Raw genomic sequence first — 25,757 nt, 5'->3', positions numbered from 1 at the left:
GTCTGTGTCCTATTTAATAGAACGTCTATGCCATGTGGCACCATCAGAATTAAAGTGTGCCCCAATACCATCCCTTCCGTTTGTTTCACTGACGCAGCAGCCGCCGCGACAGATACAAACATCTTGGTAGTGCGCGCTACAGGGTCCAGCGCAGATGAAAAATAGCCGCACAGCCCATTTCTTCCACCTTGTTCCTGTGTCAAAACCGCCAATGCACAGCCTTCACTTTCACACACAAATAGTCTAAAAATGTTCTTCTAGTTCGGCGTACCCAAAACTAGAGCCGAGCATAATGCAGTTTTCAATCCTTCAAATGCTCTCTGACATTCCTTATCCCACTGCAAGGGCATAACCGCATCTTTTCTAGTCAAATTCACTAATGGTTTCACAATCAACGCAAAAGTACCAATCCATTGTCGGCAATATGAAGCCATGCCTATTATGGCTCTGGCTCCTTTTTGTGTCTTTGGAATAGGCATACAAGAAATACTTTCTATGCGTTCTGGCGTTAGTCTTCTCCCTCCTTTCGAAAGTAGGTAGCCCAAGTAAACTACCTCCTTTCGATTATACTGAAATTTCTTCAAGCTAGCTTTATGGCCATGTGCCGCTAGGTGTGACAGTAGTAATACAGTGCTTTCTTTACAAATCTCCTCTGTGTCTGCAGCTAGCAATAAATTATCTATGTATTGCAAAAGTACACAACCCACGGGTAATTCCAGCATGTCTAGCTGCTCTTTTAATGCTCTACTCTAAATACTTGGACTTTCCGTGTAAATGTAAATGATCGTCCTCCTAATGTGAACGCGAACAAGTATCTACTGTCCTTGTCGACTGGAATACTAAAGAATGCGTTCTTCAAATCTATTACACTAAAATATTCTGCTGAAACAGGTATCATTGTCAATATTGTAGTGACGTCTGGCACTAAAGGAAATTGCGGATGTACTACCTTATTTAATGCGCGTAGATCAATTATGAAACGGTATGGTACCTCATTACCTCCTTTTTTAATAAACCGGAAAGGATCGGGCTGTTAAATGTACTGCCTGTGATTTCCTCTATTACCCCTAATTTCACCAAATCGGTAACAATACTCTTCAATCCTTTCTCACCTTCAACCGAAATTTTGTATTGGGGTATTCGCGGTAGGGTAACACCTTCTTTTAAAATAATCTTTACTGGCTCTATCTTTAAACATCCCACATCGTTGTCATGCATTGCCCATATACAGTTTGGTACTTTACTTAGTTCCCCAGGTAACGCTTCGGATATGAATTCTGACACAGGGGCATCGTGTGGCCATATCGTTAGAAACACTCAGTCTGCCGTGCAATGTATAACAGAACCTAGTTTTTTCAACAAATTCAATCCCAACACATTTTCGCCATAATTTTCTGTTAGAAGGAAAGGACAATTTTCGGTGAATGGTTCTATGGTAACTGGGACTGGTTTGGACACTGGGTTTATGACTGGTGTACCTGCGAACCCTACGGAAATATTCTTTTGCCCTGACAGTGGTATATTCGGAACCAAGTGATGGTCTATTGAACACTTCTGTGCTCCTGTATCTACAAGAAAGCGGTGTCCCTCATTCCCGACTCATTTCTACGTAGGGTCCTCTCTGATTCCCGGGAATAGACACTGGTTCCGAAACCTGTCCTTGGCTATCCTATTGGGGAAATAACACATCGGCCGATGTGTAATCATTACTATTACTGTAATACGTGTTTGGCTGTGTATCGAAAACATTTCCACTCTTCCCTCTATTTCCCCCACTCTGATTTCCATATTGTTGATTTTGCTGTCCCTGACTCTGGTTTTGGGCACTTTGGTTTTGGCCTTGGTTTTGATTACCTCCATTTATTATGATGCTGCTGCATACTATTCCTATTTGGTCCATTCGCTCCTGGGTGTCCTCTATGCTGTCTCCTCTGACCAGACCCATTTCTGTTCTGTAGATGCGGGCATTGCGCTCGCCAATGTCCTTCCTCTTTACAATATGCACACTGATTCGGCCCCACTGTTCCCCCATGCATATTCGAACTACTCCTTACTTGTGCGTTCCCTCGCCCTATATTATGTCCTGTTACTTGCTGCAATAGTACCTGTGGTCTAATTAGACATTCCTTCAAGTCTGCCCCCACCTGTTTTAGCAACGATAATTCGTTCACCATCTCCTTCTGCCCCGGCGATGGTAACTGCTGTCGTTTATTATGCAACCCCTTTTCCCCCTTCCCAGGTCTCCCGACTTCCCTACTCCTGTACGCGGGTGTAGTAAACACTTTGACAGGTACAGTGAATGTTTCGACATAATCATTATCTAATTCATCTCTAAGCTCAAAAACTCTATACACATGTTCTCTTACTACTTTGTCCCTCTCCCTACAGTGTGCTAATGCATTCAAATCTAACAATCGCTGCAGTGGTAATTTCCCAATTAGCTGTTTCTATCTCCCCACCAAATATTCACCCATGCATTCCAACACTACCTGTCTTTCGTTGCTTCTACAAAAGTCATATATCGAAGCCAATGTTGCCGTCCCATCATTGTCGTCTATATACATCTCTGCCTGTTGCTGCAATTTCACCTTCCTTTCCTTGCTGATTGCGCTGCGGGTTACCCTCGTGCACTGCCGTTGGTTAGTCCCGCCTCCTGCCCCCGTGGTTTCAACTTCAACCCCGGGAGGAACGGACGGTGCCGAGTCTGTGTCTAAGGCGGGAGGTGCGGATGGGACAATGGGAACAGCGAGTGTCTGTTGTGGGCCTTGTTGGCTAGTAGGAAGTGTTACGTGCGCGGTCTGTGGCTGTGGGAGGGCTTGAGCTACCGGAGGGGGAGCTTGAGCTTCGGGCGGGGTCTGGGCAATAGTTACTGACGTATCTGGTCTTACTTCTGATCTTGGGCCTTGTTTTGTATGGGTCAATATATTTTCTATCAATTCATCTGTCATGTGTAATTCTAGTTGTGGGTATATCTTTTCTATATTCAACTGGTCACGCCTGCCTGCCCTTCTTAGACTCTCAGTCCACTCCTCTTCTTTTTCTTCCGCTACCTCACTGTTTGATTTATGCCTGCACGCATGCTTTGCTCTGCTTTTAAATCGGAGCATTGCTTCCTTTCTCCAGTCTTTAATAGTTTCAAATGCCACAGGACGCGCTTTCTTTCTTATCACTCTTTCCAAGTTATCCATCCTCGCCATCTCAAAACTACCATTAATGAGCCACTGATGGTCTTGTTGCTTTCTGGTTTGCCTATGCCAAGTCTCTCAGAATATTATCGCACCCACTCCATACTTCACATACATTTCATACGCCGGCGTTCCCCCAGGTGGTACAATTTGGCCATTTCCCAAAGATTGTCTACTGCAGCGGAAAACCCCGCTAAGGTGGACAATACCCCAGGCATGTTTCAACCTTCCCCTTGGTTAATCAACCTTACCTAGGGCGTTTGATTTTGCAAAGTCAACTCTCAACCAATATCAGGATGCTTTGAATCGGGGAATGACTCACCTGATAAATCAAGTCGTCTGTATACTGACGCACCAAAGGACGTCGTGTCTGCGTTTCTTGGCTTCCGCCTCGTTTCGGGATCCTCGCCTCCTTGTTCTCTAGCCAGGCACGTTGATCAGGGATCAGATGTGTGCAGATCTGCAAAGGAGTCTCATCACTTTTACAGGGCGCCCCGAACACCTCTTGATCCCGGCTCGATCGTCCCATCCTCGCCGTTCTCTGCCTTTCTCAATTACAACGTTACACGAAGGAACAGGGTCCCTATTCGGGCGCCATCTTGAAAGGAGCCCCTAGGGGACCCTGACGTCTATGGAAACAAGGCGGGTCACCACACACGATAGAGACGCCAGACACGAGGTTGTATTCCCAAACCTAGGGTTTTATTGCAAAGCAAAAGTCTCAGTTGGCCAACTCGGTCTCACGCCCCGCGACGTGTATCTCTAGACCTCGAGGGACGCAAGAGAGCGAATTACGTACATCAGTTACGGTGTGCAGTCATAATGTCGACATCAATAATGTCGACAGTCAAAATGTCGACAAATTAATGTCGAAAAACAATAATGTCGACAAACAAAAATGTCGACATTATTCGATATTTTTTCGACATTAATTTAGTGTATGCATAAATAAATAAATATATATATGATGTGTTGAGTATGAGGGGTGGTTGGGGGGGTGTGGGGGGGTGGCAGGGGGGTGTTGGGTGAGGGGGGGTTGGGGGGGGGACCCCCCCATAGTAAATACAATTTTTATTTATTTAATTATTGAATAAATAAATAAATAAATAAATAATTGGTATGTGTTGAGTATGAGGGGTGAAAGGGTGGTTGGGGGGGTGTGGGGGGGCGGCAGGGGGGTGTTGGGTGAGGGGGGGTTCGGGGGGGGACCCCCCCATAGTAAATACAATTTTTATTTATTTAATTATTGAATAAATAAATAAATAAATAAATGGTATGTGTTGAGTATGAGGGGTGAAAGGGTGGTGGGGGGGGTGGCAGGGGGGTGTTGGGTGAGGTGTTGATAGTTTTAAGGGTTTATAGTCATAATGTCAACAAAAAAAAATGTCGACATTTTTTTTTCGACATTATGACTTTTTACATTAAAAGTATAGAATGTCGACATTATTATTTTCGACATTATTTTTTCGACATTTTTGTCTGTCGACATTTTTTTGTCGACATTATGACTATAAACCATCAGTTACATATATACAAAATGCATATCAAAAAATCAGCTATGACATGGTTAACACCCCTCTTCATTGGGTTTCTTTGAACTTGGTGTGATGATGGACATCTCCGACCACTATGACACCTTCAAACATCTATTCTAGTAACAATTTGCAATTTGTGAGTGCGTAGGCATCTTTCGGTTATTGAATAGAACATGGCGCTTCTGTTCTTGGAAGCGAACTACATACAGAGGGGGTTGCATTCCGGACCTTGCTATCTATCAGGTGCTATTCGCGTCCTGGGAGCCGACATGCTATAGCGGGCTCGGAAAGGGGGGCCGTTAGAAAAGCATAAGTCAAGCCTTTAGCAGTATTATTCTAACATATTCTACCATATAACGAGACTGGCTGGCAGCTGTGAAATGATTAAATGCTCTGCGGCTCTGCTTCAAGGCTACAGAAAGGAGGGAGCCGGGCATTCTTCCTGGCGCTGCCTACGTTTGTGTTTCAGCGAAACTTTTGTTATCCTCTCGGCCCTGTGGCCTTGTTCTTTTCATATATAGACAACAATGTTCCTCAGTCGAGCAGTGTAAGCGGAAAATATACTGCGAAGCAATAGGAACATAAAGCAATGAGCAATGGTTATAACAAGAATTGCCATTTTGTTTTCTATCAAAATGGCTGTTCATTAGAAAACTCGAAACCCTATATTCTGTCGTATCGTGCATGAGACGGTTGGCCCATGGCCACCAAAATGCGTTTGCGGTCTCAAATTAGATTTCTAGACCGACAGTGTGACACAAATGAAAAGATTCCTATGGAGTTGATAAGACTCCATAACCAAAGGGAACACGAGTAAAACACATTTCAAAACACATGAGAGAGAGGGAAAAAGGGTCCCATACTCTCCAGGTAAAAAAACAAGTCCTTAAAATCCAGCAAAGTTGCTGCTGGTCTCTAAGGTGAAGGGGAATTAGCACATTTTTGAGAATTCTCCCTAACAGGCCAGGGTGTAATCCTGACGGTCTCTCCAGAATGTTTGACCGACTGGATTAAGAAGATTCATCCAGGGGTGGATTAAATCCTCCTGTCCCATAGTCTTGGGGTAACGAGTGTTAGGGAGAAGTCTCAATAAATGTGCTAATTCCCTACACCTTAGACACCCAGCAACTTTGCTGGATTTTGAGGACTTGATATTGTTTTTATGCACTCTGGCGTGATTGGCTGGCTGACTGTCCGGCAAGGACAGCCACCCTGCTGGGTTAGTGACAGCTAGGCTGGAATGAAAGGGAGAAAACTGTTTAAAAGCCGAGTCTCTTGGAAAGGAGAGCAGAGTCGACCACTGGAACGAAAGAACCGAAGACGAGCTGGAAGAGGGCGGCTGCTGCAATTACTGCACTGTTGGTTTGCCCGGTGAAGCCCTGATGCAGGTCCAAATTGCCAAGTTCATCTCGACAGAGAAGCCCTGCAAGGATGACTTCTTCCTTTGAGTTGGTGAGACCAATCAACTCTACACTAAGCCACCGAGGCTCAGGAACAGTGAGATCTGCAGGAACTAACGTCTTCAGCTGCATCTTTTCTTCATATTAAGGTACTGTGCCAACCCGATTGAGAGAACTTGCCTCTGGCGGTGAAAGTTCGTGAAACTTTCCCAACTTGCAGGCCTAATCAGCTTGTGAACCAACATATGATTCTTTTTTGTACAAACTACTTCTGAGAACTTTGGCGAAGACTTTTCCATTTAATACTTTTTCTTCCCGCTCTTTCCTATCCAAGACACTAGCCCATTGACTTTGCCTAGGCTATTGAACTGAATCGAGTCCTCTATTGAACTAAAACTATTTGCACTGCCTAAGAGTATTTGGGATCTATTTTATTAACTTGTGCCTTTTACTCTTAAAGTGACTGAAATGCCAATTTTGCTCCTATTTCAGGGGAGCCTAATTTACCCAAGTGTGTTTGTATAATATTCAGTTGCCTCCTTCTAGTAACATCCTTGTACTGCTCACATTCCCTCTTGAGATAAGCCTGGGTGCTCAGCTCGCTACCATAAACTGTGTAGTACAGACGTAAACCAAAGGTTGGTTTTGCTTACACCTGTAGTCCTAATTGTATGTGGTGGTCCCAGAGGGTACTGCATGCAATTCTGCCCAACACTCCTCCAAAGTACTGTGAATGCCTTAGTGTACAGTACTGAAGTATATTTGTGTGATTATATTGCCTCATTCTTATGAATGTTTTATAGCTGACAGTTAAATAATACCTATTTAACAAAGAAACCTTGAGGTTAAGAGTTTATTTGACCACTTGTGATTATATACCTAACTTTGGCCTAACCTATTGCATTAAATCAGCTCCTCTGGTGAACTCAAACTATTTGCACTGTCTAAAGAGTAGCTATCTTTTTTTCGTTAACCTATGCCCTTTTGCTCCTCCTTCAAAGTAGTTTAAATGTTTCAGATCCGTACCGTGTAATATACTGAAGTATATTTTTGTGTGATATAGGTTGCCTCCTTCTAGTGAATGTTTTATAACTGACTGTTGAATAAATAAATTAATAAGTGTTTAACCAAGAAACCTCGAGTGTAAGAGTTTATTTGAATACTTGTGATTGTAGACCTCTGTGTAACATCATTACCGCTCACATTCCCCTCTTGAGATAAACCTGGCTGCTCGGCTCTGCTACCGAAAACTGTGTAGTACAGATTTATACCAAAGGTTGGTTTTGCTTAAACCTGTAGTCCTAGGTGTGTGTAGTGGTCATAGTGTCATAGTGACCCCCAAACATAGACTCCATACCCTGGGACTGACTACTGTCTCCCAGGGCATGTAAAGTCACCATTGGCTTTACTAGTCTCAAATTGTGAACAGAACCAGTACAAACCATCATATTGTGGAAGTACTGGTAGGGGTAATTTGATTGCCCCTGGGTCTGTTTTCCAAGGGGGGCACTGTCCAGTCCCCCCTTGTCGAGTTTCTGGCTGGTGGCCGTGGATACCACGCAAAATATTCCACCAGAATATTTCCTATGGGCTCTTCCCATTCATTTTAAACGCACCACTTTTTGGTGCAATGTTAAAGATACCGCCTGGTTATTTATTTAATATTTATTCCCCGGTTGGGTCTTTTTGCCAGGACTCGGTTTTAAAATGGCGTTTGTGTTCGCCTCTGAAACTCTAACCTAAGTCGAACCCTTTGTTCCATTTTTTGGCGGGCTTCTCCACAGAGGCCCTCCAAATGGTGCCACTCTGTCTGGGGTCAACAGGATGTGTGGGAGGGGGATTAGGCACCCTGGACTGAGTTGCCTTGGCAACTCAAGTCGCACTCTTGTGTGATTGGCCCAGTGGTGAGCCGCCTGGCTCACCACTTAGCATGTTTGAGTGGCAGCTAGGCTGATAGAATGGGGGTTTTGCTGCATAAAAGCAGGGCTTTGGGGACTCGAACTTCAGAAGTCGCCACAGGACCTAAAGAATCCGAAGAGGGGAGAAGCTGAGCCATCTACAACGACGACCCCACCGGTGGAGCCCTGCTGTACGAACTCGCCACTTCCCCGACGACCGAGGAGATCTTCTTCCAGGTGAGTCCTCTTCCCCTTGAGCTGATGGGACCAACCAGTTCGCCTTTTTCGCCTTCCTGGATCGTCTCGTGGTCGAATCGCCCGTGCCAAGCACCCCGGCGGCCGGATAGCCACGCTTCACCACTTCCGCGAATAAAAGGGTCATACCTTTTTAACCGGGAAACTCAGCGGCTGGTTTCTTCCCTGGCAGGGCAATGACCTCCAGCTTTCCTCCACGTTGAGACCATCTCTTCCCCTGGACGAAGCTCCGACTTGCACCCGCTGCCAGGAACAACTGTCCCCGCTGGAGATTTCTCACCATTTCAGGTACTGTGTCCCGCCTGGTCTCCCTTGCAACAGACTGTCCAAGGTGTCCCGTAAATCCTTGACTCTCTATCCTGGAGTGACCTCGGACCTGCTAACATTACCTTTCTGACTTGATCCAATCTTTTTTGACTTTTCTGCAAAGACTTTGAGTGCATTTCCACTGTGTGATCTTTGGCAGATACCGCCTTGCTCTCTCCAAGAGCAGGCCTGGCCTATGAACTTTTTGCTCTACAGTAGACCCTGCCTTTCGTGACTTGCTGTGGTTTCTTAAGTGTTGGTATTGTGTGTTTTTCCTATTTTGCCTTTACTCCCTTTTTAAACAAATTATTGGAGTGCCATCTACGGTTACGCGCTCACCTCTGTTTTGCTAAATAAGTGGTGTCTTAACCTAGACTTGTCGAATAATTAACTAGGGAGGTGCATACACTTATAGTGACTGTTTGAACTTGCTTGACATATTAGTGCCAGTGTGTTTTTAAATAAATAATTATATACTTTTATACCAAAGCTCTGGTCAGTGTTTGCTTGTGCTACCAATTGGGTTTACTGCTTACTCCTGTAGTCTTAAACTGTTTGCAGTGGTCCCTAAGGGAACTGCACAGGTTTCTGCCTAACACTCAGTCATCGTGTCAAAAATCCAGATACTAGACACCCATAACGCAGAATGTGTATTCGTCACACACTCCATTCACCCAGGTCCAACCCCAAGGGTGTACCCACAACATAGTCATTGGGAAGGCTCCAGCCAGTCTGGCCTGGACTTCCCCACCACACCATATATGGAACTTCCACCCAACAGCTAGTCAGGGGGAAGGGACAGAGTCGGGGCTTCCCAGGACTTAGGAAAAATAAGGTAACAGGCGATGGAAAGCAAGAGGCCACAGGGGCCATCTTGTTTCCTATCAGGAATCCACTGATTCCAATGATAGGGCCTGGGCATCCCAAAATGGAGGATGCTCAGGGCACCTGTCAATTCAGCGCAGAGCTGCCACAAGCCCGTACCCTGCACTGTGGGCCACACACAGGTGCCCAAAAAATACACTAGGAGGCCCACGTGAACTCCTGCACGGAAAACAAGACGGAACATACATGATAAAGCGATAAAGGACAAGGATTCAGAGGCCCTGTCGCTCTGATGCATTTCCAGCATCACATTTACTGGGTTACTGGGTTCAGTGTACTTACCTACAGCTTTCATCTTCCTCTTAAAATAAGCCTGACTGCTCTGCTACTCCATAAAGGCCCTGAGTTAGTATAGACTTAAACTACTTGTTGGGGATCTACAAACCACTGGGATACCTTACTAAAGTCTTACCTCCAAGTAGGACTTGGAAAACTCCCCTAACAACTCTCAGCACCCAAGGGTCATTCGATTCCCATCTCTCAACCGTATGTATGGTATTTTGTCTGTTCTGTGGTACCCCGCAGAACAAACTGCTAAATTTGGTGCCCATGGTTGCAGTTTACCTCTGGCTATCCAGTCAACCTAATAAGCATGGGTACTTTCATATTAGTCGCATTTGTAGACGGGGTAATACCATATATTCAGCTGATGCAATGAGTTATGTTGCCCTCTGCTGGCCAAATGACAAAGGGCTCCCACTTCAACAACATATACTATTTCAACAAACGGATTGAGCACGGTTCTATGCGGTCACCTTCACCTTACACTATCGCAAACATTTGGAAGTTACATCTTTCCACCCCCACTTCTTTACACAGGGCACGGTGGTTCCATTGTTAGTGAACAGTTAATTACCGGTTCAACATTTCAGTCTCTAAAGAGCAAAATGCTATAGGACGAGTGCCTCCTCACAAGCTAAAACTGAAAGTATGTTATGTTATATGCATTTCTAAAGCGCACATACACCCGGAGGTTTCTTGGCACTAAGCGACACAGAGCAGCAGTAGTTTAGGAGAAGCTAATACAGATGAGTCTTTAAGGCGTGACGAAAGGACAAATGGTTGTCGACCATTTGAAGTAACAGTGGAAGACTGTTCCAGGTATTAGCAACAATAACAGAAAAAGTACAGCCACCAATACAAGAGAGTCTGACTCTAGGGATGAAAATCAGAAGAGCAGACTGGGAGCGCAAAGGACGAGACAGCGCTTTGCAGGGAAATTAAGCTTGGATGTATTCTGTGCCCTGCTTGTAAAAGGCGCGGTGCACAATACACATAGATTTAAAAAGAATGCGCTTCTCGATGGGCAGCCAGTGTAGTTGCCTGAGAAGCAGGGTAATGTGGGCTCGAGGAGGTGGACGGATGACCGCCCGGACTGCAGCATTTTGCAGCAGCTGGATGCAGTTAGTAAGGTAGCCTGGCTGACCCAAGTAGAGGGAGTTGCAATAGTCTGTGGTGCTCAACACTAAGGCAGCTACCACAGGAGCGTGGTATTTTGTCGGGACAAAAGGGAGCACCTTGCGCAGTATACGCAATTTGAAATGTCCAGACTTGCATAAGGCCCCTACTTAGGGTGCCATGGATAGACAGGATTAAAGTGTTGCACCTAGAGTCTTAACTATGGCAGCCGGCGTGGGGCAGATGCCTAGGGAAGCTGGCCAGAACTCAGGGGTCCAGAAGGAGAGAGGGCAGGAGGTGCCAACCACCCGCACTTCTGTCTTGGACCCGTTGAGCTTCAGCCAATTTGCAGCCATCCAGGCGCCGAGATCCTCCAGACAGCTTCTTAGTCGAGCTGCAGTGTCTGCTCTGGTAAGATCAAGCCCGTGAGACTGATGGAACTTGGATACTTTTCTTATACAGCACATACCTCTCATTCCATCTGATACGTTTAGCCTTTTCAATGACCATTAATAAGTCACAGGGACCTATGCCCCCTTCCAAGTAGCGATCAGTGGTAATTCTGATATTTTAAGAAGGGGGACAGAAGTGACCCTATGAAATTTCCGACAGATATTGACCTTTAAGATATGCTAGAACAGCATATGTTATGCTTGGAACAGCTAGTGTTTTCATAATACCTCTGTGTGAACATTCCTTTATTCAAAGTAAGAATTTGTTAGCCTATACTCTTGTCTCTGTGAGCCTAAGGCATCTTGTATTGCCTGTTTGAGTAGATTTGTGTTGATACACCTGCTCCCTAATCCTGGGTGAAGATATTCCTCCAAAGACCAATCTACCACCACAACCATTCATAGACTCTTCTACCAAGGTGTTACTGGCCATTTCCACTCTGAATGTTTGTGAAAAAGTCTGACAAGCACCACTAGACCATCCTTGGCTGCATCCTTGCACCTGCTCATTGCCATCTGTACCCAATCCTTGACCCCATTCCCTACCGCATTCCCCCCTCGAACTATGAAGCCGCTGAAGGTTACATGCAAAGAGCACTTACTTTTTTATGCATGAATGATTCAGAGTGCCGTATTAATTATTTGCACCCACCCGACTTCTAAAATGATGTTGATTTTGAAATGTGTGGCACGCTCCCAACATTTTGTTTGTTTAAAATGTAGGTCATGGCCCCTTTTCTCACATGTTTGATGGACGGTTTATGCCACTTGCACAGCCCAAGAAGAAATGGAAGGTGAGTGCTCATTTAGATAATTGCCCTCTGAGGGTTTAAAACGTTACAGGGAATGTTAAATTACAGCACAGAGTAACCTAGTATTCATATTTCCCCATCTGAAACACTTCCTTGTTGGGTATCCTGTTGACAGTGGATTGTTCTCAGGCATCTTAGTTTTGTGTCTGCCCTGAGGTGTATTGTAGATTTGTATAAAAGTACATTCTTACTATTTGTGTTTGTTTATTCCTTTGCCACATTGGGATCTTTTGGATATGATGCATTTCTTTCGTGCCTATAAACTTGCTTTACTATACTTTGCCTTTTTTTTGCAAACCTAGCTGCACTTCCTCTCTAATGTAGCCATGGATGTTGAGGAACGTCTAGCTGTCTGTGAATTCCCTCAGCCTGGGCCTTTAGTTACTCTGATAGAACTTACTGTTTCATGAAACACCCTTTGACCCCTTCTCTGCCCACAAACTGCTTTTCTCTGCTCTTTGATTTGTATCATCTGAGTATTACATGTGATATAGTTTGTTTAATTCAGCTTAGTTCAGGGGCACGCTTGATATAATCTTAAAGCGATATGATGTTCTGACTGATAACCCCTTGTAAAAATCTCAACCATTGATTTAGTGATCCATGGTCACCTCACATGTGGAACCATCTTGTGTATATTTAGAGAGCCACTAGCGACAATTTTTCAACATAGGCGTCAAGTTACTACAGCCTTAGACCTCGTACTTGTCAAACCATTTCCTTGGCTTTGCAGTGCCTGAAAGTCCCTACTGCCAGGTGGTTGGAAGACTATACAGCTCATCTTTTATTCTTGAATGTTTGAGAGATGAAAGGCTGTTTAAGCTGATAGATTATGTGACCTTGGTTTCTATTATTACCTGCCATATTTATAAATGAGATGCTAGCAGGGATACTTTTGAGTTGATCAGTAAAATTAACATGCATATTAAGACAGTTTCTCAGAGAGGAATGCACATAGCTGCGTGTTATGAAAGATGTTCTTGGTGCGGCTTTCCTCCCATAGATTTCAGTGGGGCACCCTTTCTTTTTAGCTTTTACTGCTGACCTGACTTTTTGGAGGCAAGTAAAGCCTTAGGCTTTTACTTCCCTTGCTTTTTGCTAATTGATCAGTACTGGGATACTGTCTCTCTCAGTGGATGTCCTGTATTCTTAAAGTTTCACACATCACCTTAAAGTGAAGTAGGTTTAGGATAATGTGTATTGTGGTTACAAAAGCATTGTGTCCAGGATGGGCAGGTGGCAGCGGATATTTTTCTAGTTATTTTTACTTTCTATTTTGCACTTTTGCCTTTACTTCAAATGGCTACAACTCTAAAATAGCATTGCCACGAGATTTTCACCTGTCCTTTTGTTGTCTTCTCCTTTAGCGTTCTTCCTGCCCTCTCGGGTCTGGATTTGCCATATATGGTGTGCTCTTTTGTGGGGAAAACTGCAGCTTTCCCAGGCAAAGTGATGGTCTGTGGGGACTTGGGCTGTCTGGTCCTCGTACACATCCAACCCCAAAGTGCCTGTTGCTGGGCAGATTTTGTGGCCAGTGGCTATTCACGATTTGATAGCAACCAGTAATGCAAAGACTACAGCGAGGTAGCCTATGAGAGAGCTGGTCAGTCCAGAGTGGTCCAGGGACACTCCTGAAGGCTCAGCAGGCACTGCTCCTCATGCAAGGGTCCAAATTACTGGTTGCTCCCCACCACACCAGGGGTCGAAGCACCAACAAGGGCCTTTTTGAGATCCGGACAGAGGAGCAGGGCTTCACCAGGACTGCAATGAAGTTAATGCTGGTCTGCTGACAGTGTATTTACAAGGCCTAATAAATCCTTGTATATTGTTTTGCTTCCCTGTCTAACTCGAATTATTCTAATGCTCTTTGTCTAATTGTGTTTGTTCAGATGGATTTCCAATATCGGCCCACGCGGTGGTCTGGGGATGGGGGATTTTAGAAGGCCACCCTAGTTAAGCTAAACAGAAAAGACAAGGGTTAGCCGAAACTCAATCAAAGTATGTTAATGAGCAGTCAAGGCTTAGTCTTAGGAAAAGTGAGTGTGTCTAGGGCTACAAGGAGTCCACACAAAACCCCAAATAATTCAATTTAGTAAGTACATGGAAAAATACCATTATTTATTAGGCCTTTCTAAACACTGTTAGGCAAAGCTTGTATGCAGTACCCTCTAGGTGCACTATAATGCACAACTCTGACTACAGGTATAGGAAACCCAACCTTTGGTATAAGCTTGTACTACACAGTTTTTGTAGCTTGTTGAGCAGCCAGGCTAATTTCAAGACTGGTCAATTTGAGCTGTAGGGGAGGTACACAGAGATTTACAGTTACAGGTATTCAAATAGACTCTTACACTCAAGGTTTATCAGTCAGTTAGAATAAGCCTTCTTCAGAAGGGAGAAATATAAAAGTAACACTCAAATACGCTTCAGGAAATACACACACATAATATCTCTAAATCAGTAGATACCCTTTTGGGATGGCCCACACACTACCTACACCCACAGGTGACTTCAATGGCTAGGGTGCTCGGGACATTAATATATCACTGTTGCATTTAGAAACATAGTAATAAGTCAAAGGAAAAGGTTATTTAGAACATAAGAGACGTCAAATATACATAAGCAGGCAAATACTTTCAGATCCCCCAATAAGAGTCATTCAGTGGAAGAGTCTAAGCCAAAGCCAATAGGCAAAAGTCTATATGAGTTGAAGCACTTCTTTGTAGGTAAGTAGAAAGTCTTTGCAAAGTGTTTTAGAAGTATTTGAAGAAAAGAAGAATCGAATGTAGGGCCACAAGCTAATTAGATTTGTGAGTAGTAGAAGATGCAAGCAACTCTGTTAGGCAGAATTGCATGCCGTACCCTCTGGGACCACCACTTACAATTAGGACTACATATGTAATCAAAACCAACCTTTTGGTATAAGTCTATACTACAGTTTTGTGGTAGCTAGCTGAGCAGCCAGGCTTATCTCAAGAGGGAATGTGAGCAGTACAAGAGTTTACACAGAGGTTTTACAATCACAGTTGTTCAAGTAGACCCTTGCACTCAAGGTTTCTTGGTAAAACACGTATTAATTTATTACACAATAATTTAGAAAACATTCACTAGGAGGCAACTTAATATTATACACAAACACACTTCAATATTAAACCATTAAGTTTCTGAACAAATTAGGCTCCCCTGAAATAGGAGCAAAATTGCATTTCAGTTACTTTCAATGGGAGTAAAAAAGGCACAAGTTAGCAGAATAGATCACAAATACTTTCGTAGGCAGTGCAAATAGGTTTAATTCACTAGAGGACTTGATTCAGTTCAATAGGCCTAGGTGTCCTTCCCCCTGGTTAATCCTAACCAGCCCAGAGAATGGTATCCAGGTGGCTTATGAGTTGATTGGTCCCACCAACTCAAAGGAAGAAGTCGTCCTTGAAGGGGCTTCTCTGTCGAGATAAACTGGGCAATTCGGACCTGCAGCAGGGCTTCACCGGGCAAATCAATGGTCCACGAGTTGCAGCAGCCGTCCTCTTCAGCTCGTATTCGTTTCTTTTGTTCCAGTGGTAGTCTCTGCTTTCCAGTCCAAGCGACTTGCCTTTTAAACAGTTTTTTCCCATTCATTCGAGCTTAGCTACCACTCACCCTGCAGGGTGGTGGTCCTTGCTCGACAGTCAGGCAGCCAATCACGCCAGAGCGCATTTGTGTCTCCTAGGAGACTAAGCACAGGGAATTTCGGGCACCTCCCTCACTTTCTGTCCACTCCAAACACTCAGACGCCAGAGGCGGACTTCAGTCCTGAAGCCCGCCAAAGGCATAGAAACAGAGGGACCAAACCTGGTTTGGCGCGCAGAGACAAACACTAGAAGGACCGTTCCAAAAGGAAATGGCGAAAAAAGAAGACTGGGACCTGTTTAAACAAAGGGGCTTAAGGCGCTATCTTGAAAAACATGGCTCCTGCGATTTTTAGCTACTGGTGTTAGCGGTCGGGGAAAAATCATGGTAGTTTGTTGTAAAACCACTGGCACCATCCATTTCGAAAGGAAAGGGAAGCATTTGACTGCTACATGAGTTTCTAGACACAGGGGGTTCCATCACTCTATAGGAAGATCGTGTCTGTGCTGGGTCTAGGAATTTAAAAAGACTAGTACAGTCTATTTCACTTTACTTAGTCTGGGAAACAGTAGTTTATCCAAGAGAAGGTATTTAAACCTTGAGAAAGCCTGAAAAGGTTTCCCTGTGCCACTGCACTGAGGGTGCTGTGTGACACAACTGAAAAGATGATGCCTATGGACTCCATAACCAAAGAAAACACAAGAAAACACACGAGAGGGTGGGAAAAAGGGTCACACTCTCTCCAGGTAAAAAAGCCAAGTCCTCAAAATCCAGCAAAGTTGCTGGGGGTCTCTAAGGTGAAGGGAATTAGCACATTTTTGAGAATTCTCCCTAACAGTGTTCCTCTCCCTGGCGTTTCGGTTTCCAGCAGCAACTCTGTGGAAAAGGCGAGTCTCTTGGCTTGGAAGGCAGAGTCGACCACTGGAACGAACGAACCGAAGACGAGCTTGAAGAGGACGGCTGCTGCAACTCCTGGACCGTTGGTTTGCCCGGTGAAGCCCTGCTGCAGGTCCGAATCGCTAAGTTCATCTCGACAGAGAAGCCCTGCAAGGACGACTTCTTCCTTTGAGTTGGTGAGACCAGTCAACTCGACACTAAGCCACCTGGATACCATTCTCAGAGCTGGTTGTATTTTCCTCAGAGTGCTGCAGGAAACCGAATAACCAGGGAAAGGGACACCAGCGTGTGTGCTTGACTACAGCTACCGGAATTGAAGATTTGCTAGTTGCCAGCTTTTTTGACAGTTCCAGTGCAGTGCAGGCGTCCCCCGATGTCCTCCCTCTTGTCCCCACGACTGAGGCCCAGGAACAGCGAGATCTGCAGGAACTGCCAGGAACAGAAGTCACCAGCCGCTTCTTTTTCTTCATTTGTAAAGGTATTGTAAAACCAGACAGGGTACTTGCCTCTCGCGGTGAAAGTGCTTGAAACTTTCCCAACTCGCAGGCCTAATCCGCTTGTGACCCAACATATGATTCTTCTTTCTACAAACTATTCCTAAGAACATTTGCAAAGACTTTTCCGTTTATCTACCAGAACTGCTTGGTCCTTTCCAAGACTTTAGCCCATTGACTTTGGCCTAGCCTATTGAATTGAATTGACTCTTCTGGTGAACTCAAAATAACTGCACTGCCTAAGAAATAACTATCATTTCTATGTTCTGATAACCTATGTCTTTTTGCTCCTCCTTCAAAGTATTCTGAATGCCTCAGAAACTTAGTGTACAGTACTGAAGTATATTTTTGTGTTTATATTGCCTCCTTCTCATGAATGTTTTATAACTGACAGTTAAATAAATTAATAAGTATTTAACAAAGAAACCTTGAGTATAAGAGTTTATTTGAACACCTGTGATTGTAGACCTCTGTGTAACATCATTACAGCTCACATTCCCTCTTGAGATAAGCCTGGCTGCTCAGCTCCGCTACCAAAAACTGTGTAGTACAGACTTATACCAAAGTTTGGCTTTGCTTGCACCTGTAGTCCTAGTTGTGTGTAGTGGTCCCAAAGGGTGCTGCATACAAACTCTGCCTAACAAACAGATTGTGTGCGTTGCTTTTAAGTTTGCCAAGAGCTCCAGGAAGATCCTCCGGACTCCCAGGAAGCAGGACTGTCCGAGCCTGAGCCCCCCTCAACAGAGTGCGGGACCCCAGAAGCAAGGAAAGTCCATCTCGACAGCCAGAAACCGCTTTGCTGCTATTTGCGGTAGTCCCGAGGAGCTGAAACGCTGAAGTGCCACTTGTTGGAAAGATTGCCAGTTGCGAGCGGTGACAGTCCCATTGCATAGCAGGAGTCCCCAAAAGTCCTTCCTCTTGTCCCCATGACCGAGGCCCAGCAACAGTGAGATCTGCAGAGCTGCACAGGAACAGGAGTCCTCTTCTGCACTTTTTTCTTCAATACAAAGGTACTGTAAAGTCTGAGAGAATGTACCACTTGTTGTAGAGTTGCTTGCATCTTCTACTACTCACAAGCCTAAATAGCTTGTGACCCTACAATTTCTTCAAAGACTTCTAAAACATTGTGCAAAGACTTTTCTACTTATCTACCAGAAGTGCTTTAGCATATATAAGACTTTTGCCCATTGACGTTGGCTTAGCCTGTAACACTGAATGACTCTGCTTAGGGGATCCAAAAATATTTGCCTGCTTAAGAATATTTGTGATGTCTTGTGTGTTCTAATAACCTTTTCTTTGACCAACTCCTAAGAGTATTCTAAATGCAAAAAGTAAGATATTAATGTCCCCAGCACCCTAGCTATTGAAGTCACCTGAGGGTGTAGGTTTTCTGTGGGCCATCCCAAACGTTTTTTTTTTTGATTAAGAAACTAGGAGTGTACAGTTTTTGAAGTGCATTTGTGTGTTTCTTTTATATTGCTCCCTTCTGAAGAAGGCGTATTCTAACTGATGAATACATTAATAATTGTTTATTCAAGAAACCTTGTGTGTAAGAGTTTATTTGAATACTTGTCACTGTGAATCTCTGTGTAACACCCCATAGCTCACATTGACCCCGGTTGAGAAGAGCCTAGCTGCTCAACACGCTACCACCCTGTGTAGTACAAGCTTATACCAAAGGTTGGGTTCCTATTACCAGGTCGTCAAGGTTATTGTAGTGCACCCAAAGGGTACTGCATACAATCTTGCCTGACAGTTCTCATGATCAGTTTGGAGTTCTGCCATTCGGCTGATCTCTGCCCTGAGCTTTCACCAAGTTGATGGCGCTAGTGGCAGCAAGTCTCAGGAGAGGGGGATTCACGTCTACCCCTTCTGGGACGACTGGCTGATCAGGGCTCATTCACCCGAGCAAGCCCTGGAATACCTCAGTATCACCTGCCACCCGCTCCACAGACTGGGCTTCTCCTTCAATTACAAGAAGTCCAATATGATACCCTCCCAAACATTCCAATTTATTGGAGCAGTCCTGGATACTTCCTCGGGGAAAGCTTCTTCCGGCCTTCGATTTTGTGAGGTTGCTCGGTCTCATAGCATCCTGCATTAGAGGCCCGCTTGAGAATTAGATCCCTTCAATGGGCTCTCAAGACACAGCGGTCCCAATTCTCAGGCAAGATGTCTGACCAATTGCAAGTTCTGAGCAGAGCTGCTCAGGACCTTCTGTGGTGGGCTTGCAAAGACAGCATTCTCAAGGGAGAATCTTTTTGGCAGTCATGGCCGGAGACCACGTTAGTGACGGACACCTCACTCACGGGGTGGGGAGCCCACACCAACGATCTGACAATCGGCAGTCGTTGGCCTCCATCAGAGTCCAAACTACACATCAAACTTTTGGAGCGGAGGGCGATCAGGCTAGCGCTGAAGGCCTTCCTGCCCTCTGTCCGGGGAAAGAATGTCCCGATAATGACGGACAACCCAGTGGCCATGTACTACCTCAAAAAGAAAGGAGGTGTAGGGTCACTACTACTGTGCAGAGAGGCAATGCAGCTCTGGTTCTGAGCAATACAAGAGGGAATCTCTCTGTCGGCAGTTCACCTGGCCGGAGAGCAGAACACGACAGCAGATGCTCTGAGCAGGTACAGCACAGTCTCCCACAAGTGGGGAACTAACTCAGGAAGTCCTTCAAGAGATCTTCGCCCTTTGGTGAACCCCTCAAGTGGATCTGTTCGCGACCAGTGTCAACCGGAAGTGCAAACAGTCTTGTTCTAGGAGACGCGTTCGTGGTGGACTGGGATTTTCCACTCCTGTATGCGTTTCCTCCATTCTCCAGCATGGGGTCTGGCATGGATTTGCATGCTCACGAATATTCCCCCGTCGTCAGGCTGGGAATACTCTGTAAAAGAAAAAACTGTTTCAGTTTCATTTCTAAACTGTCTTTCTCCTATAAAGCAATCGCTGAGCTCTCGGTCCTACTGCCCCCAGCCAATGACTGCCCTCTACCTAAGCCCCTCCTCTGGCAGCCATCTTCAGATTTTTGCTGCGTGTTCAAGTGTTGGGAGTCCTCATGCTTCGCTCTTCGAGCTTTTCTGTGTTTTTTGCTTTCTGATAGAAAATCTCTATTTTTCGGTCAATCGAGCCAGTGTGCTCCATCGCTTATTCTTCAGATTATGGGGACCCGTTTTTCGGCATCTTTCATCACCTCTCAAGGGCAGAAATCGTCCAGTGTTGTTCTTGGAAGCTTCCAGAAGTTCTTCAGGCCTACAACCACTTGGATCATGTCGGACGCAAAGGACGGCGCTTCCCTCTTCAAACCTTGCTCCGACTGTGGTTCGCGGAATGTGTACATGGATGACAAACATTCCCAGTGTCTGTACTGCCTGCACCCGACGCATAAGGAAGAGGATTGTGTGATTTGTCGTGGATTCACGAAGCGCACGATGAAGGATTGACACCAACGGTTGGAGTCGTGGCTGCAGACCAAGGCCTCTGCCCCGGTGGTACCCAGGCGCATGCCTCTCCTGGATCCAGCAAACCTGAGCGGGCTTCTAAGTCCTTTTGAGGGCGCTCCACCCGTGGGGGCCTAACATAAGGCCAATCATTGCGATTCCGCTTCCATCTGAGTCGCCACTGGTGCAGGTCCCGCGATAGTCGGGGCGTAATGGCCATCCCCATCTACATCGATCTCCAGTTACCACTCTGGTTCTTCGTCTAAGAGGAAGTCTGCTAACACAGGAAAGCTGAGTGAGAATTCGGAGAAGGCCAAACAGAAGGCCAAGCAGGGTACGCTGTCGGGCCTACCCGTGTCGGAGAAGGCCAAAGGAGACGAGTTCCGACCCGCCCTGAAGGAGAAGGCCAAACAGGACAAGGCCTCTGACCCGGGCGTGAAGGGGAAGGCCAAGCAATACAAGGGGTCCGGCCTTTTCGTGAAGGCCCACATGCACCAGGAAAAATCTCCCCCCTCCATCAAGGTGGTGCTGGTGGCAATACTCTCGAAGGCCATAGGGGCAGACCCAGGCCAGGATACCCCGACGACTGCCAGGGTGTCTCTTCCTCCAAGGAGGAATGCTTCGAGCAAGCCTGTTGAGAAGACACTGGAGAAGAGGATGCGGGACCTCAGCCCAAGGGTGATTTCCACCCCCCCCAGGACCCAAGAAAAGAGGGGGTGGGAGGGAGGGTGAAGGAAGATCTTCTCCATCCACACCAACCATCGTGGCGATAACGACGAGGCGGACGTCAGAGAATCACCCCGATGGGGGCGACGACAGGGCTACCTTTGATGTGACGACGGCGAAGAGCCCCGAGACGACGAGGCCCCTGGACCCAGCGCACCTACCCCCCAGGTACCGCCCAACGATCTCACTGGACATCCTTTGCACCCTCCACACGCTGGTGTTGGAGATCCAGAGGAGTGTTAGGCAAACATTGTATGTCGTACCCTTAGGGTGCACTACAACAACTCTGGCTACAGGTAAGGGGAAAGCCAACCTTTGGTATAATCTAGGACTGCACAGTTTGGTAGAGTGTTGAGCAGCCAGGCTTATCTCAAGAGGGGTCAATGTGAGCTGTAGGGGAGGTAGAGAGATTCACAGTGACACGTATTCAAATACACATTTATACACAAGGTTTCTTGAATAAACAATTATTTATTTATCAGTCAGTTAGATTAAGCATTGTTCAGAAGGGAGCAACATAAAAAGCAACACAAATATACACTTCAATACTGTACACTCTTAGTTTCTAAATTAGTAAAGACCCTTTTGGGATGGCCACAGGCACAAACTCAAGTGACTTCAATAGCTAGGATGCTGCGGACATTAATATCTTACTGTTTGCATTTAGAATACTGTTAGAAGTTGGTGAAAGGAAAAGGTTATTGGAACAATAAGAGACCACACATATTTCTTAAGGAGGCAAATACTTTTGGATCCCCTAAGCAGAGTCATTCAGTATAATAGGCTAGGCCAAAGTCAATGGGCAAAAGTCTTAAATAGGATGAAGCACTTCTGGTAGGTAAGTAGAAAAGTCTTTGCACAATGTTTAGAAGTCTTTGAAGAAAAGAAGAATCAAATGTAGGGCCACAATCTGTTTAGACTTGTGAGTATTAGAATATGCAAGCAACTCTACAATGAGAGTTAAGTTCTCTCAGGCTTTACAGTACCTTTGTATTGAAGAAAAAGTGCAGCAGATGACTTCTGTTCCTGTGCAGCTCTGCATATCTCACTGTTCCTAAGCTTCAGTCGTGGGGACAAGAGGCGGGACTTCTGGGGACTCCTGCTCTGCAATGGGATGGTTACCGCCCCCAAAATCGGCAATCTTTCAAACAAGTGGCACTTCGGAGTTTCAGCTCCTCGGGACTACCGCAAATAGCAACACCACGGTTTCTGGCTGTCAAGATGGACTTTCCTTGCTTCTGGGGTACTGCACTCTGTTTAAGGGGCTCGGTCAGTCCTGGTTCCTGGGAGTCTGGAGGAACTTCCTGGAGCTCCTGGCCAACTGAAAATCAACGTACATAATCTGGTGTTCCTCTCCCTGGCGTTTCGGGTTCCAGCAGCAACTCTGTGGAAATGCAACCAGCTCTGAGAGAATGTCCAGGTGGCTTACTTTGGAGTTGATTGGTCCCACCAACTCAAGGGGAGAAGTCGTCCTTGCAGGGGGTTCTCTGTCGATACGAATTTGGAGTTTCAGCACAGCAGCAGGGCTTCACTGGGCAAACCAACGGTCCAGGAGTTGCAGCAGGCGTCTTCTTAAAGTTCTTCTTAGGTTTCTTCGTCCAGTGGTTGACTCTGCCTTCCAAGCCAAAGGACTCGCCTTTTATTCAGTCATCTCCCATTCATTCCAGCCGAGCTGTCAGTCACCCAGCAGGGTGTCTGTCCTTGCCGGACAGTCAGCCGGCCAATCACCACAGTGTGCATTTGGGTCTCCTATTAGACTAAGCACAGGGAGTTTCGGGCACCTCTCACTTCCTGCCTACCCCAGACACCGTGGAGCCAGAGGCGGGCTTCAATTGTGAATCCGGCCAAAGTCAAAGCGAGTAATGGGACCAAACCTGGTTTGGCGCGCAGAGTAAATCTCAAGACGGACCTTTCCACAAAGAAATGGCGAATAAAGAAGATCGGGCCATTTTGACAAAAATGGCACCCTTGGGTGCTTTACTGTAGCTGCAAACGCAGTCCACAGTAAAGGTACACCATGGTAGTTCAAACAAAACCACTGCCACCAGCCATTCAGTGCGAAAAGGGTAACATAAAAACTAGAAATTGGACAAAGGGGCTTCTAGGTAACCCCTCCAGCACCCTATTGTAAGAGGGTGTGCTGCGTCTAGAAAGTTATAAATGTAAGTAAAATGAATTTCACTTTACTGCTCTTGGAAACAGTAGTTTATCCAAGAGAAGGTATTTTAACCTTTGGGAAATTTGAAACACTTCACTGTGCCGTAAAAGATGATGCCTATGGAGTTTGTCAGACTCCACAACCAAAAGAAACGGTGTTCAAAATCACAATAACATACGTAAGAGTAGGAAAAAGGATCACACACTCTCCAGGTTAAAAAACAAAATCGTCCTCAAAATCCATTAAAGTTGCTGGGTGTCTCCAAGGTGGAGGGAATTAGCACATTTCTGAGAATTCTCCTTAACAGTTTCCACCAGTCAAAAGGAAGGAGTCCTTTTCAGAGTACCTCTGTCGCATAGAAAACATGGGTCAGGACAGCCGGTGTCTGTATTCGACCCTGGTTGTCTTCTTCGGTTACTTCAGTTTCCAGTGGATTGACTTGCTTTACACTCCAGGAGCCTCTCCCTATATACATTTCCAGCACACTCCTCTCTAATCTCACTCAGCAATTTACATAAAGGGGTGTATGGCTGTCCAATCAGGTCAGCCAGACTCCCAGCGGGAGACAGGAACCGAGTTCCAAAAGACAGAGCCCAGAAGAATGAATGAGTGGGAAAAGGCTCCACTCATTCAGGATTAAAGGAGAGAAGGTCCAGAAGTCCAGCAAAAAGGGCTGGTGAGTCTCCCTAGGAGTGGGGTTAAAGTATAAAAATGATTCAACTCCCTAACACCTGCCACTTCCAAGAACAACTTCAACGGCTCTCGACGAAATGAACCATCAACGGACAGTGACTGCGGACTATACAGGCCTCAACGGGCCTCGGCCCTTTACAGTGGAGTCATACTCTTAGTTTTAGGGTGCCTATTTTGGCACCGGAAATGCCCCATTATCGTTGAGCTGCCTTTCCTATCAAATATGGAAAATACACCCTTTAAATTCTGCCCATCTTGCGGTCGGATATATCCATGGAAGGACACGCACCTGGTGTGCACCCACTCTCTTCCACAGGATCACGTCGAAAAGCACTACAAATCTGCAAGCTTTTTCAACCGAAGACCCTAAAAGACAGCTGCACTCGTCGCTGGCCCGCATCCATAGACGTGGTGGGTGAATCCAGGGACCATTCACGGCCACGCATTGACTAAGGTGAAGTCTCATTCTAAATATTCTCTGCCCCTACCCCATTCAAGACACTCTTGCTCCACCTGTTTTTCCAAGCTGCACTGATTGGATGCCTGAAAGCTTTGACAGGGTTATGAGAAGGATATCTTGCTTTGTAGATGTCATGGATCGCCACCCAGAGGAGTTTAGAAGCTTACAGGGTTCTGCACAAGTTGAAAGGGTGTTTAGTGGTGAACCACCTTCTAAAGTGTTACGGTTAAACAGTATCCATCCCAGCACTTCTACCCAAACACCTGCCACCTCACAAATTCAATATCCCTCAAAAGACTTATATATTGCAGATGCTTCAGACTCACAGGATCTAGGTTTTCAGAGCGATCAATAGAGCCAGGATCAGGACCAATACTATGATATTGACCCTATGTACGTCATTCAGTCCCCAGCCAACCAGGAGCAGCCGATGGCTGAATTCCCGCATAGATAATTAGCTCCAATATAACTAGCTTCTCCTAAAAGCTGCCCAACACTTTAAAATAGAGACTCAAGAGGTCCAACAGGACAAGGATTTTGTGGACGACATTTTGGGGGACAAGATGTCTGCAACACAGCTCATTTACCCATCCTTCAGTCAGTACAAAGGCACATCCATTCCGCCTTCTAACACCCAACCTCACCAGTGCTGTTAACCCCTGCATTGAGAGTTTTCAGGCAAGCGCCCACTGACCCACTTTATATCAGAGGTAGGTCAACTGAAACCTTGCTCTTTAGTTGACACCACAACCAGGAAGAGAGCAGCACACCCCTAGCTTCAGCTGAGGCACCTCCTGACAAGGAAATATAAGATTTACACTTTCAGCAGGAAAGTGGCATCCTCCGCTGCTTATCAGACCAGAATCGCAAATGCCACTCTTCTGTTTAGTTATGGTTGCCATGTGTGGGACTCGCTAGAAGAGCAGATTGAAGCCATCCCAGAGCCACTTAAATCTCAGTTCACAAAAACTTTTAACTTATACAGAAGGAAAACAAATTGCTAATTTCATTTTAAAGAATAATTTGGATGCTGCAGACAACGCAGGCCATATTATAGTTGAGGGCACCTTGATCAAGTGCCATGCCTGGTTAAGGTAGTCTGGCTTCAAGCTGGAGATGCAGACCACACTCCTTAACGTGCCCATCGAACCTAA

At 45.7% G+C, this 25,757-nt stretch overlaps 1 protein-coding gene across 1 annotated transcript in view; it reads left to right on the top strand.

Annotated features, from left to right (window-relative positions):
* SAMHD1 (SAM and HD domain containing deoxynucleoside triphosphate triphosphohydrolase 1) overlaps window positions 1–25,757 on the top strand; it is a 697,568-nt gene that overhangs the window by 245,854 nt on the left and 425,957 nt on the right. The window contains exon 6 of the mRNA XM_069652117.1: window positions 12,038–12,108. Within this exon, the coding sequence (XP_069508218.1) occupies window positions 12,038–12,108 (71 nt within the window). The remainder of the gene's footprint in view (window positions 1–12,037; window positions 12,109–25,757) is intronic.

The sequence above is a fragment of the Ambystoma mexicanum genome, chromosome 3p (genome assembly GCF_040938575.1).
Source record: "Ambystoma mexicanum isolate Mex_15411 chromosome 3p, UKY_AmexF1_1, whole genome shotgun sequence".
In the NCBI taxonomy this organism is placed as follows: Eukaryota; Metazoa; Chordata; class Amphibia; order Caudata; family Ambystomatidae; genus Ambystoma; species Ambystoma mexicanum.
This window is presented reverse-complemented; position numbering and strand designations above follow the sequence as displayed.